Raw genomic sequence first — 15,188 nt, forward strand, 5'->3', positions numbered from 1 at the left:
ACAACTTTTTCTTCTCATTTTCATAATGTTCATCACAGAACACGGATCAGCAGACGGGGCAGAGGGTGAGCGTATCTGGCTCACCCCGTATCCTGTAGTGTTCTATGATGGCCCCTTTCTAGTTCTGTTTCTACTCTGAGCAGATTTACTACAGGGAAATATTGTAATGAGAACAAATTGTTGTGCCAGAAGATTAGCTTTCAATCTTATAGCACCTGAAAGAATCTGTGTGTGAACTCTTGCACTGAGCAGCAGGGAGATGGTGCAGTAACCAGCATCGTGTGTAATACTAGATAACTGCTGAAGTCAAGGAGCACTGGCGAGCAGCAAAGAGGAAAAAACATTGTTTGGAAATACAGCCTATCTGTCTGGAAACCCTAGAACTGCTTGCCTAGATGAAATCAGACCTTGACTCTACGTCTGCCTCTCTTGTCTGGTCTGGTTACAGGTCTCTCAGTAACCCCTGCCAATATTCAGCATAGCAAAAGAAAAACTCTTCAGAAATTTACCTTGTTGAAAGAGCTTTATTCCTGTTGTGCCAGTCAGGCACAACAATGTTCTTTTCACCTGGGAAGGTGCTGCTGCCAGCAGAAGGCCCCCAAAAGCAATTGTCTCCACTCTGAGTTGCATGTTCAGGCCTAGAGAGCTGCCATTCTGCTTTAGTCACTGAAAGTTATATGTCTTTCCTAGGCTCCTTGTTCTGTCAGTGGAGAAACAGAGGGACCTCTGGGGAGTTATTTATTGCAGTCTAAGGCAGATGCCTGAAACAGGTGGACTGAATTGCCCTCTAAACATATCTATTTCCTTAAGAGGTACCCTGGATCACTAGCCTGCCTAGAGTTTCTCTTAGCTGGGATGAATTTAATGGGTTTGATTCAGCAGCAAAGGTAAACACGACCCTATCTGTGAATGATTCAAGTCAATGGGACCTTTTCCCAGGGGTGTAAAGGCGTTCATGAATGCTTGCCATGTCAAGATATAAGGAAAGGGCAATGCAGCCCACTTGGCTTTTACAGCAGCTGTGTGCACGATGCTTGTACCTCTGTGAGAATAGGAGGTACTCTGGATATAACTGCAGAGCTCAGAGAAAACTGGGAAGGAGGTGGTTAATCTGTGCCTTTTCCCTTTTATTTAAGGCAGAGAATAAGAGAATTTCCCCAATAAGATTTGAGAAATCACCATACTGGGCAGTACTTTGTATGATGGAAGTCCTGATCCCCAAACCCTTCCCCCTGTGGTTTGCAGGCAGTAAGTGAGTACTTCATGTTACACTGCACCTCTGCAGAGAATTTTCAGGGAACACTTCACTACTCTGGTTATTACCAGAGACAGCAAAACCAGAAAAACCAATGGAAACAGGCTTTGGTTACAGCAGACTCAGTTTGATAAAGGGAAGCTTTTTCTTCCAGGACCATCATCAGCTAACATTAAACTGAAAAGCCTCCTGCAGGACATGAAGCATAGAGACCCTCTTCTGCATCCTTTAGGTTGAAAACTTGCATTGCCAGTAAACCTCATCTGGTTTGGTCCAAGTTGTTCAGGTTGTGTGACCCTAAAATCCACTCTGGTTACTCAGTAAAAAAAGTTTCTATTTTGAGCATTGCCATTATTTTAGAAAATGAGACCACCAGACACATTTTTGTCATACCTCAGCCTGCTGATTATAAATTGAAGAGCTGCCACTCTTGGATTAGCATGTTTTTTAGGATTTAAGTGTACCAGTTCCAAGACATCATCTCACTTTGAGATATTCATGCAAACAGTACCAGACTAAAAACACTGAACAAAAAACCCTCCCAATGAGCAAGTGCTGAAAAGCAGTAATAAACTGCAAACAGCAGACTGAATGGATGGCTTTGGTGAGAGCAACCTAGTGCCCATCTTCCCATTTTGAGCTCAGAGGAAAAAAAAACCTTCAATGGGAGATGAATACTTGACCCTTGTGTACAGTAGATACTGAGCTGGGAAAGGAAGTCTGATGAAAAAGCTGAATGAAATGCTGTGCTAATCCCTTTGAGAAAGCACGCTTGAAGAGTGCTCTGCCATCCAAAGCAAAGTCTAGGTTCAGCTGTGACATCCCCCTCAGGCTCCCAGAAAGTTAACACGACACTGCTCAGGCCCAGAAACAGTCTTTAAGCATTAGTCATAATAATGAATAGCATTCTCTCTTAATCTGCTCGAGAAAAAAAAAAAGTTGTATAACAATTGGATCTCCTGGCACTATCTAAACCACCCTTAGCTGACCCTCCAGTCTGAGACTGCAAAGACATTCCCTCAGAAAAAAAAAAAAAAAAAAAAAAGTGATGAAATTTGATATGGAAGTGTGAATCTGCTATTCCTTTTTGTCTGCAGAGGTAGCCTGCCTCTGATCCCTTTGCTTCTCCTGTTCCTACCAGCTGGGATGAATGAGAGCCGGGTCATGGGCAGAGCCTTGTTTTGACACTGCTTAGATCTATATTAAAAAGAAAAAAAGGCATGAAAAGAGTCTCAGAGCAAGGCACACACCTGCCTGTTATTGGGGGTGACAACACAGGATTAAGTAGTTTGTATATAGACTTGTATGGGAGCTTTGACTCAAAAGCCTAATTGTTTCCTAACCAATGGTTAGAAAAGCTGCTGTATCCTTGGCTCTTTCCTGTGGCTTATTCCAAGGCTTAAGGGATCCTTCTGAAATGGCACCATCTTTTGTACTCACCCTTTGCTTAGCTTAAAAATAATGCAGGCATGTAGACCCATTAAAAAGGGTCTCCAGGAAAACAAGCTTTTTTACTCAAAGAACGAGGCTGGAAAATTAAAATGTGCCCAGATGCACATGCACACACACATGGTCTGAAAGGCTCTGCTTCTCATCCTTTTACTTCTGAGCAGAGGGAGTGAACTTTTAATTCTAATATCACAAAGGCCCCATCACATCTTGGTTCAAAGTCTGTCTTAATCAGCCCTGACCACACACAGAGCTGTCTATGTTATTTCCTTCATTTAAGAAACATCATTGGCAGAGTCAATCCCCACACCTGACATGCTTTAAAAATCACACTGGTTTGATCATACGCTCCCAAGATGCACATGTATATATTTCAGACTAAAAGACTGTTTGATTTTTCATTTTGCCTGGTTTTTGTTTTGGTTTTTTTTAATATCAAATAGCTGTGAGCAGATTGGCTATCTCTTATGCAGTATTATTAGACAAAAGTTTAATACAAGATACCTCAAAGGCCATTGACGTACTTGGAGGACCTGGTATTTTCCTGTAAGTTGGGACTGTATTGTTACAACCAATATTATATTTTACATCTGTGTCTAATTACTTGGGGAAGACAGCTGTGCTGAGGGCAGACAGACTTGAGTGGGGATTGCAGTATGAATTATTCATTTTTCATTATTTCTTGTCTCCTCCCTTTTACAGTAGTGTCTCACAAAAACCTAGTATGGGAGTGAGACTAAAAGGCAAGAGGATGCTTCATGATACTCTGTGACCAATAGGCAACTCTAAAGTAAAATGATGTTTTTCACTGCACTACTGTCAAGGGGAGAGCCAAAATAAACTGCCCAGCTCTGAGCCAGGATTGTCTGCACACCGTCCCTAACATAATTGATGATGCCTTTGACAAACAAGGCCAGTGTCACATCAGCTGCTGTTTTGTTAGACAGGGAGGTGGATGGAGAGAAAATGAACATTTGCCAAGAGAAAAGAAGCAAAAAGCAGTGGGAAAGTGTTGTCAAAAACTGGAAAATATTAAATGGTGAGGTTTTGGAAACTTGTTTTTATGTTTCTTTAATTGTGAGGTTTATTTGTAAACCCATGGTACTGTTAAACAGATAAAAACTCAGTCATCCACAGCTGCCCCTTCAGCATGTGACATGTGGGCTCTTATTTTAGGAGTTACCTTAGATGCACAACTGGGATTTTGGATGTAATACTCTGGAAGCCAGACAATGTACCCACCCAAGCTGAAATGCTAAATAAACACAGACTGAGTAAAGAGTTTGCAAGCCACTTGTATAACTCATCTGAAAGTGTTCTACATGTATTGATTCAGCTTGCTTTCTCATACACCAGAAGTTGTCCCAGTTTCTAACATGAGAATATGTCCCACTCTTCATCTGGGAACATTATTTTTACTGAACTGTAGCCTCGAAATAAAAAAAAAAAAAACAACAGGCACTTTTGTTTTCTGCTTCCTCATCAGCTTTCACCATTTCTGTCAGTCACTGTGCTGTAATATTTTCCCTTAGGAATAGAATAGGAGAAGTTCTCATCTTCCTGAATCAGGGTCCAGTCTCAGCTGGGGATAGGGAGTCTAATGATGTGAGTTACCCATCTGTTAAGTGACTCTTAACTGATGAAAGCCGAAAACTAGAAGTAAGAGGGATAAAGACAGACACAGAGGTTGCAGAAATGTAAGGCATTTGAAGTAAAAACTCCACAGGTATATCCTACATGTAGTAATATTACAGTGAAAACAAACTGGATTTGAATAACCCTGGTGTCGACAAACTCTTCCTCTTTGTCTCTCAAACCTGTCTGCAATAAAGGAAGGGTGTTTCCCCTCCTTATCTCTAAATCTATGACATCCATTTTTTCCAGTGACTGACAAACCAAGAGGTTCTTTTTTTAGGGTGATGTAGTCAGCCCTGCAAAAATGGGGTGGGGGGGTGAAATCAAGTTTAGCAGCAAAAAAATCAGACCATGCCTTTGAACCTGTCAGGGCTAATGAGCACTTCAGTGTCACACCTGCTCTCCAGAGCTGACAGCACAAGCCCTGGGTTTGCTCCCAAAGTCGAGGCTGCTTTGTGGCAGGCAGGAGAGGCTGCTGCCCTCCGCCAGCCTGCCCATTGTGCCCAGCATATTGCCCATGACAGCACGTGGCATTTCTGTCCCTAGGCTGTTGTGCTAGTGTCCCCTGAGCACAACGGGCCCAGATCCATCCACAGCAGTATAATAATATTATTAAAATTATTGGCATAAAGAACACAGGGCAAGGGGAAAAAAATAACTATACAGTAAGCAGATCATAAGAGAAATGCCCTTTAAACAAAATTGCTCGCCCTTCTTCTTGTACTGTTTTCAAAAGGCATTTTTCTTTTCCTGAGTTTCAAATAGGAGGTTGCAGATGAAAGTGAATCTGTCCCTGCTACATTTTAAACTCTCTTTAGTCATATATTTGCCCCTTTCCCCTTGGAAAGTGTTGTGTGGGATCAGTGTTCATTTGGTCTCTTATCTGTGAGCTCATGAAGAAAAGTAGTTTGATCCGAGACAATGACAGGCAAACTTCAAAAGCTTTGGAGATCATGTTTGGTTCAAATAAGCATCCAAAAAGGCTGGCCTCTGATCCAAGCTATCTAAACACCTTGGGTGTCCAACATTTAACTGAAAATCTCTGTAAAAGCAGGCCTTAGCCAAAAGATTTTTATTTCTGCCCTCTTCCAGATGGATGAAGTCGTGATGTGTGACCTTTTCAGTCTGCTACAAGCAAAAGGCAGGGCATGCTGCTTTCTTAATACAAAAGAGAGCTGAAATATGAAGTCCTGGAGTTCAGATCAGTTCTCATTTTGATCAAACTTATCTGAACATCAGAATGGATTTGTTTACTGCTTGTATTTTACTTCTGCAGAGCTGTTGGCATGAGGCTTAACCATCCCAGCCAGGTTCTGCCCTGATGGAGAGGAGTCAACCATGCTGGCTTGCAGCTCTATGTGCATCCCTCCCTGATGCTGTCACATCAGGAATGTACCAGTGGTGTGGGATTATGACAATTTATTGTCTGTGCAGGAAGAGATGCCCACAGAACTAGCTGTTTTCCTGCCAAATTGCTTTGAGTTGCTAGGCTGGTGTCAAACTGGCAACAGCATTTGAAAGATTCAGAGGTTTTTTTCCTCATATTTGCTCATCTTCAGCTACATGTAAAATATATCTACTAAGTTTAGAGGTCTTCTCTCATTCTGCTTGCCTTCCTTTAAAAAATCAGCTCTTGCATTTGTAAAAAAAATCTTCAGCTTCTTTAAACACATACAGTACTGCATGGTGTGATGTTTAGCACTGCAGAAAGGAACTGAAGGAAATTTGTGCATTCTTTGGAGGCAGAACCTGAAAATAGGTTTCAGGTCATCTGAATCACTGTATAAGCTGCACCTACCCCAGAGGAAACAGTAGTTTTGTAATTTCTGTGTTTACAGGAAAGGCAATGTAGGCAATAGCTATAAAACTTTATTTTGTCCTTGCAAGTGAAACTTTCTGCAAAACACTTTTAAAGTGAATCACCTTCAAGCCCTTTAAAAATAAACACACAGAGAGGGCTTCCTGGTATCATTTCAAAACCCTGTGGGGTCATTATTTGCATCATAGGGAAGAACTGACTTTCATGCACAAATGCTCACAGTTGTACTCGTTTTGGTTTGCCTAACAAATTAAAAAGGAAAAAAAAAATGCAAATGTAGGCTGGAGTGCAATGTTTACTAGTCCTGGCTTAAAACTGCTGAGCACGAGGAAGAGGGAATAAGTTTATCAGCCTTGCAAAAATGTCACTTCCCCAGCTGACCCATAATTTGAAGCTGGCACATAATTTGAATTGCCTCTTGCTGTGTGTCCATAGCCTGTGCCTGCCAGCCCTTGGGATCAGCCAACGCCACGTTCAGCAGCAGCTGGAGATGCCACCCCAGGACAGGATTCTGCTACTGCAAACCAGGAGTGGCGGGGCCCAAGTGTGACAGGTGCCTGGTGGGCTACTGGGGCTTTGGGGAACACGGCTGTCGGCCCTGTGACTGCGCCAGAGACTGCGACCCACGCACTGGGACCTGCTCCACCGGGTAAAGAACCCCTGCTCCGGGCTCACTTTGCGATGGGGCTCTGTGAAATGAAACAAACACTAACAAATACTAACAAAAATTGGAGTGCACAATCATTTGAAAAGGTGGTTGTAAATCATGAAAGGTTTCTTAGGTTACATTAACACCTTTAAGTCCACTGTGTTATCCAAGGTAATCTTGAACAGATGAATCTTTGCAGTAATAATAGGCATTTACAAAACCCCCTGGGTGCATATGTGCATGGTCTTTAAACACATCTTTGCTTTGGAAATAGATGGAGGAGTCTGAAGAGCCTGCCTCTCATCTGTGCCCAGGGTAAAATGAACTATAGTCTCCCATTTGTTTCTAGAGGGCCAGGCATCTGTACCCCAGACAGGTATTAATCAGAAATCCTGTGATTTGCTGAGCAGTTGCACTCCTGCAAGCTGTCCTCAGATCCTGGTGACATCAACAAGTGCTCATTAAGTTACATAATTCCCTAAAAACAAACAAACGTAAGCAAAAACCACCCAATTTATAGGCACTTTAAAAAACACTAAGTCAGCAGTGGGAGGCCTAAACAAAAGCCTAGAGCTCGTGATCTCTCTATCTGCCATGAAGTCTTGTTTGTATTTGCACTCCCAGTCTGAAGAAAGCTCATCTGGGTACAAGCAAAGGCAGCTGTTTGTTTGTTTGTTTCCCACCCCTGTGGTTTCCTAACTCAGTGCTGTGGTTTGTGTGTCCCCCAGCTATGAGAGTGAGCCCCTCTTTAACATCCCCATCGGGGGACAAGTCCCCCACCTCATCCAAACTCCAGCCAACGAGAGCGAAGAGGAGTGGACATGGAACGACCACGAGCAGGGATTCTCTGCGCTGAGGCACCCAGGTACAGCCCAGAGTCTGGGAACATTTAATTGCCAGTTCTTTCAACCCTCCACCCTGACTGGGTCTGCCCCACTCATCTCCAGCTTGTCTGTAGTGTTTAAATAGTTCTCAGTTTTGCCTGCCCTGTAAAGATCAGCAGTGACCATCACTGGTGGCTTGGCAGAGGAAATAGTGCCACTTACTGCATAGCTTGACCTTTCTGAGACGGATATTGCCTTAATACCAGGAAGGATCAGCATTTCTTAGGTTATGGGATCAAACAAAGGTCTCATTACTTACATGATTTACAGCTGGATCTGATTCCTACAAATCTCATTAGGATCAGTTTATTAACTGTACAATAGACCTCATGTGGGCTGCATTTTACTTGACAGTACTGATCAGATTTCAGAGTAATTATTTTATCATATAACAAGAAACACATTTGCAAATAACTGAGCTCACTCTCCAACTTATGCTTAAGGTCCATATAGATTATGGGAACTGTAGCTATCTAACTTTATAACTGATGACTGTTTGCTCTTCTTTCCTCTCTCATGTCCTGGCTCTTCTCCAACCTTTTATGTTCTGGGGTTTTCCTGCTAGAAAAGTGTGTGTGCAAAGAAAAGGTGCTTGGAAGCGTCAGTGACTTCTGCCAAATGAAATATGCCTATGGTAAGTGGGTAACATGCCCCCAAGCTATGATCATTTCACAACGTTCCCACTATGCATATTGCTAACTGATAGCTGTGAAAAAATGACAGGATTGGTTAAGTCCTGAGAGGTAGAATTTCTTCTGCCTTTTTTGTCTAGTGACATGTCCAACTTCTGATCAGAATTAAAAAGCATTTTTCATGCAAAACTCTGTGGTATCTCCTTCCCACCAGTTCATTTCCCTCTTTACAGCAGGAGGGGTGCTAGAATAATACTCAGTGAAATTATTGGCCTCCACACCAAGAAGAAGTGATAAAAAACCTCGCATCTGAAATGTCATTGCTTTTGCAGTCATTATGTAGGTTCCAATAGCCATACTCATTCACCAAGAATGTATTTAAAACTATTGTTTATGAACACCTGGTTCATGCCATCACACGAAGCAAGAAAGGAAAGCTCTGGGATCCACAGGTTTGATGTGTTTGTGCCAGGAAACAACAAAGCCCGCTTGAGGGGCTGATCTACATGAACCTGTCATACCAAAAAACTATGGGATCCTACTAAATCAGAAGGAACAGAAGTGAAGTGGACAAGCACTGCACTTTCTGTACAGCTGCACTTTGGGGTTTTTTCCCCATCTTCTTTCAAGGTGTTAAAATTCTACCTTTTAGCAGCATTAACCAAAATTCATTTAGAAATTCACAGTTGGTCTCTATTTGGATATGTTCTCTGGCAGTAATAAAAGCAAGAATCCTATCTGCTCATGACAAAGGGACCCATGCAGAAGTTGTTGTGAAAGTGAAGAAGGTCCTGAAATCAGGCAAAGTGAAAATTGCTCGGAGCAACAGAAGCATTTACCCAGAATCCTGGACCAACAGGGGCTGTACATGCCCCATTCTCAATCCTGGTAAGGACAAATGCTCACTGGGGGATTTGCTACCCCTGTAAACAGTGCTTAGGAATATCAGCTGTGATCAGCCTTCCTGGGGCAGCATCCTTTGATTCATCCCCACCAAAGCATGTTTGCTTTCCAGCTCATGGTTCTCAAGGAGGGTGGCAATGGCAGGAGGGGGGCAAAGGCAGCAGCTGCCACATCCCAGCAGATCTGTGTGCAGAACCTCACTGGAAGGAAATCAATTTGTAGCTGTAACCCCTGAGCACAGAGTCCTGACACCAGTGAACACACACTGTGTGCCCAGGCAGCAGTGATAGTATGCACATGGACATATACACATGTGATGGCACATGCATAAACTGGATGAAATTGGCAAAGGTGCTGTATGCCAGATCCATATTGAACAGAGAAATTCTGGTTTGGTTCTTTCTTATTCTATTCTCTAACTAAGGGCTTTCCCTTTTTTTTTTTTTTTTTGAATTAGGTACTGACTATCTTATAGCAGGCCAGGAGGACTCTAGGACTGGCAAACTCCTTGTGAACATGAACAGCCTGGTAAAACCCTGGAAGGCATATCTGGGAAAACAAGTATCAGATATTCTTCGAACTGGATGCAAATAATTTCTGCTTCAGAAATTACAGTGCTGGACTTTGCCTTTTAGTAACACTGCAATGAAAGGTGTAGTTAGTTCATGCATTCCCATGAAACGAGGAAAACAGACTTGCCATCCCTCCTTTCATGTGATTAGACAGGAAACTTGGGACATGACTACTTTTTTTTTTTTTAAATACACAGCGTTATCATACAAAATTACCTAGTGCATCATATATAGATCACAAGTCAGTTCTACACTTGAGCCGGATTCCACCCAGAATCATTTTACAAGGCAAAACTAAAGATATGGATTAGTGTTGCCATACTTCAGATCAGTCTGATATTAATATGCACAAACTGCTTTCATAATACATTCGTTATTGGGGTGTAACTTTCTTTATAAGTGACCACTAAAAGGCAGCAACTTCTTTCAGCTCAACTTCTTTCAGCTTTACAAGTGGCATAATACTAAATAAGAATATAAGAGAGCTCAAACTGATTTACCATCAGACTGCAATTATGCCAATATAATGGGCTGCTTTCTAGAAGAGAATATTATCCCACTGCTGACCAGAAAAAAATGTGACTTATCTTGGGACAGTGTCCTTTAGAGATGTGCACTGCTACCATCAATGCTTAGTGCTGAGCTCTGCTGCAGCAAACACCTGGGCTCAAACTCCATTCCAAATGCAGCTCTTTGCTGTAGTACTTAGTCTGTAACACCACAAAGGTTTCACATTAATAACCGCAAATAAACCTTAATTATAGGAAAAAGCCGAAGTGAGGGAAGAGCAGCTGCTCTCATGTTGAAATTGTGACGATACAAAAGCTACAAAGCAGAAACAGGTGGTAAATTTATTGGCTGGAGCATGTATCAAATGAGGTAAGCTGTAGTTCTGGGGAAGCAACCTGGCTGTTCCAACTGTGCTCAAGACCACTGGCCTTCAATTGCACTTGGTGCTTTCATTGTGCTTTATTTCTCTTGGTTACACTCCGGGGTAAGATGCTGAAGCTCTGCTTCCTTCCCATAGTGCCTGAGGATTATTTCTCCCTCTGCAAAAATACAGGAGTGGTAACATTTGCACTCCAGGTAAAATTAGTTCTGCTCTGCAAAAACATTCTTTCTAAATCCATTTTATCCTACAGTAATCATGAGGTAAGCTACTTAAGTTCTTCCCTAACACCGAATTTTGAGGAAATTGTAGTTGGAGACCTATGTCCCCTGTTTAAGGACTCACAACCAAATGAAGCTGGTTGAAGCACTCTCTCTTCAACTAAGCAGAAATTACAATGAATCAATCTATATTCTTTCAGTGGGTTACAGAGAAAGAGCAAGCACACATGCCACTTTTGCATATTTCAATTCCATGTCTAATTTTTAGTACTTCTAGGGAAGAGGTGATCTTTTAATTTAGCACTATCTGACTGGGAAGTGGGATACCTAGAAAACCCTAATACTAATGCAGAATGATGGAAGTTCCAGCTTACAATTTAGGCCATTGATTTGTTCTCTTTACCACTGTGAATGTAAAAAATTCAGCTTCTTCCTTTCTATTTACTGCTATTTTACTTTGAATTTCACACTGATTCAACAGCAGAAAAATCCTCAGCTCATTTGGAAATGGATGACAGGCAGATCTTTGGCAAATAAAAAAAAAGCTCTGATTTGTTTCCCAACAGGATATAAACAGTGCTTCTAGTGTTTCTTCCTCCCTCCTTTTCAGGAAATTTCCCTTCCTCCATTGCTTTCCCCCTCTCACTTCATTATTTATTTGTTGTTACCGAAAGTGGTATCCAACAATGTGGCATCTCCAACAAGCTATTTAATTAATGCAATAAAACACTTTTTAACCAAGGCATTTGGCAGAATTTGAAATGTCAGCCTTACGAAATTAGGAGCCCAGCAACTGCTTTCTTTACTGACTCCAGAAATTGTCTCACAACGAAAAGATTAACTACTTCTCTTTCAAATATCAATAAAGAACCTGTATATGAATTTACAGTCTGATCTCAAAGGGCCTCTCACAAGGAATGAAATTCAAGTGTAGGTTTAGAATTAAACAAAGGAATGTGCTTTTCAACAGAGGCCAATTTACCTGTAGGGGATCTTATTTAATGACAATGAGGATATTCCATGTTGGTTTATAGTCAGCACTGTATTAAAGCAAACACCTCTCTTCCACTTTTTGTGCCAGACTGGTGATTTTGTGGGGAGGGTAAACATCTGTATAGTTCTCTTCTGCGAATGAAAGTTGATTTTTGACACAGTCATTTACTAGCATTACTAGCTACTGACAGTAGAAATACAACTTGGAACAAGAGTATTGATGCCCTGGTGTGTTCTCTTGGGGCCTATGATAATACAGTGATTAATGACTACCAAATGGAACACAGTGGTATGCAAACAATCAGTACATCACATATTTCATACATTTCAGGTATCTCAAAAGTATTTGATATATACACATATCTTTCTTTAAAATTGACTGCAATTTTTTTATTGGTATCACTACTTCTGCTAAACAGGCATCTCTGAGTTCACAGAGAAGAAAAATGAAAGAATAAAGTTTCAATACACACAGAGCTATCCTGTGCAGTCTTTGTTCTGCAGAGCTACAATCCAGGAAGCCTGCCTGAAAATAAGAATCTAAATAGAAATGGATTGCACAAATCACATTAGAACAGCTAGTGATGATGGGAAAGTCTAAATTGATCACCACGAGACTTTCGAGAGGGGAAAAAGTTATTTTTTTCTGCAGTACACTTGAAATGAAAATGAGAGTAAGAGTGCAAGATGACAACTGACCTCCTAGGAAAAGCTGTTGCACATTTGTCAGAAGAAGCAAGCAGGTGGTACATAGTAAATTAAAAGAGCTACCACAGAAGGCATGGTATTCTCTATACTGTCCCACACTAACACTGATAGAATTTTAATGAGGTAAAACAAGAGTCTAGAAGCATACAAATTCCTTTTTTTATTTCCCTAGGAATAAGTAGGTTCATTGACGTGTGATCAGATCAGTGGCTCAGATAAACAGGAGACATCGTTGTCAGGTTTAACAAGGACACCCTCAGTCAGAACTGCATGGGATATAGATCTTGTTTCCAAAACAGCCCTGCCAGATCCCCAGATCTAATGATCCCTACAATGGCCTGCAAGATAAACGTCTCCTTCTAGCCACCATTTAGTTCATCATTCCTTTTGCAGGGAGGAAGGAAGAAAAAAAGTTTCTTTTTGCACCTGAAGCAAGGTCATACCTCCAGGAAAGTTACTACACACAGGCTGAAGTCAGGTCTCTGCAATGCCCTCAGGCTGTACAGCAGAGAACAGCAGAAAATCTACTGAGTAACTTTTAATCCTGAAAATGCAGTTTTGTCTAATTTTAACTATTTTTCAGTAGTTTTTTACATTTTAGAATATATGGGTTTTTTTTAAAGGATCAACTAAAAGAGACAAGTTTTAGAGGCAATCTTTACCTACATCAGGATATGTGATACATGCACCACTGATTCCAGTTTAAGTTGACTGCAGGAACAATCCCATCCGAACAAGTTATATACGAAACATGCAGGAATTGCAGCCAGCTGATAACAATCCACACAGCTTTCAAAAGCTGAGATTGTTTCACCACTGCACCAGAAGGACAAGGGTGTGCAAAAACTGAAGTATGGTTAAAACTGAAAATCTGGAGTATTACTCACAGCAATATGGTATAAGGGAGTATTTTGGGAGCAGTGGTAGGTCTGTAGGGTGAATACAATTAAAACCATGTCTTTTTATTCTAAAAACTAAACAGAAAAAATTCAACTGGAATTCCATCTACATGTAACTGTTTGGGCTAAGTAACTTGTATTGGAAACATATTCTAATACATCCAGAAGTGCATCATGCATGGTTAACAGTTTCTTTTAACTAAACTTTCATAAACGTTTCATCACACTCAGCACATCAGCTTTTACACGACAAGAATCAAAAGGCACAAATTAAAGAGCAATTCTTTCATAATGAAAGCTTTCTTTATCCCCCAATGACTGCTTGTGACTTGACACAGCAGCACCCATGGCTTGAAAAAACCACCTGATAATATAAAATCATTATGAAATTACTCTATCAACACAATTACTCAAACCCATTTGAATCTATTACTCTCTGTCCAAGAACCAGTAGCTCAGTGGTGGCAGGAAGAGAACCAAGACATTATTTATAAAATATATATATAAAATAAGAAACACATTAAAACAGGAAATATGCAGCTGTAAGTTTTGTATCCACACAATAAAAATACAACTTATCATCTGCTTATTTCACAAGCTTGTCACATATTGCCAAGGATCATTTTATAATTTTTATTATATATTAAAAAACACTGGTTGATTTTAGATTTAAAAATGGTACCATGTAACTATAGCAGGAAAATCACACAAATGAAGCAACGCTGGGAAACAGAAACAAGGAGTTACATTATCTATGCATTCACAACTGCATGAGTTTACATAGCAAAAAAATAATTCCACAAAAAACTATTTAGGATTAAAACTATTGCTTCCTTTCTCAAAACACTTCAAACACATTACACAGTGTTTTTCACAGTTTCTGGTGTAAGATCCCTACACATATTTCATATTTGTACTGGATGCAGCACAACAGGTTACCAAGCCCATCCTAAACACACCTTCAAACGTGTCAGATTATGCTCCATGCTCCCTCTGTCAGTATTAGGTGCATGTCTCTACCTACTGTAGGCCAAGATTCTCACATTTTGTTTTGCACACAGATTGCTACAAATACAGTTGCAGAGAATAAATCTTAACTGGTTAGAGCACAAAAGCAATGTGGGGAAGAAAAGCACAGCAAAAAAGAAAGAAGAGGCAACTGGCTAGAACAGAGCACCCCTTCAAAGCTTCCTCACAGAGACTGCACTAGATTTCCATTTGAACAACCAGAAGCTTGGGTGCATGTGATTTTTTTTTAATCTGGTGCCCAGTGTTCATCTATTGCCTAAGATTTTTTTCGTGGCCCAAGTGCCTAAGTGCCAAAGTTTATCTCTGCTACTTTTGTGCCTGTTTACTCAGGTTAACTTGGCACTTGGCTTCCCATGCCTGAAAGAGTCACACTAAGTTTTGTGTCAATTTGTTTCTTTGAAAAGCAGCGATGCCAGAGTCCCCGCTATCACTGGCCTCAGAACAGAGTAGTTATCAGCCACCTAACTGCCTACAGATTCTTGCTGAGGATCCAGCAGCCATCCTGAAATACAAACACCTTGAACACATTGTAGAACTTGACAGAAATTCCCCTCAAACACTCAGTAACAGCAGTAGCACCAAATTCACTCATGCAAACAAGAACAAGACACTGAAGTGCTACATGGAATGAATGCTGCTGAGCACTGAGTG

At 40.9% G+C, this 15,188-nt stretch overlaps 1 protein-coding gene across 1 annotated transcript in view; it reads left to right on the forward strand.

Moving 5' to 3' along the window:
• LOC131582353 (netrin-4-like) overlaps nt 1-12,065 on the forward strand; it is a 41,866-nt gene extending 29,801 nt beyond the window's left edge. Inside the window, exons 7-11 of the mRNA XM_058845446.1 lie at nt 6,594-6,807; nt 7,536-7,672; nt 8,257-8,325; nt 9,041-9,211; nt 9,684-12,065. Coding sequence (XP_058701429.1) covers nt 6,594-6,807; nt 7,536-7,672; nt 8,257-8,325; nt 9,041-9,211; nt 9,684-9,820 — 728 coding nt within the window. The 3' untranslated portion in view covers nt 9,821-12,065. The remainder of the gene's footprint in view (nt 1-6,593; nt 6,808-7,535; nt 7,673-8,256; nt 8,326-9,040; nt 9,212-9,683) is intronic.
• The last annotated feature ends 3,123 nt before the right edge of the window (nt 12,066-15,188 follow it).

The sequence above is a fragment of the Poecile atricapillus genome, chromosome 9 (assembly GCF_030490865.1).
Source record: "Poecile atricapillus isolate bPoeAtr1 chromosome 9, bPoeAtr1.hap1, whole genome shotgun sequence".
Taxonomy (NCBI): Eukaryota; Metazoa; Chordata; class Aves; order Passeriformes; family Paridae; genus Poecile; species Poecile atricapillus.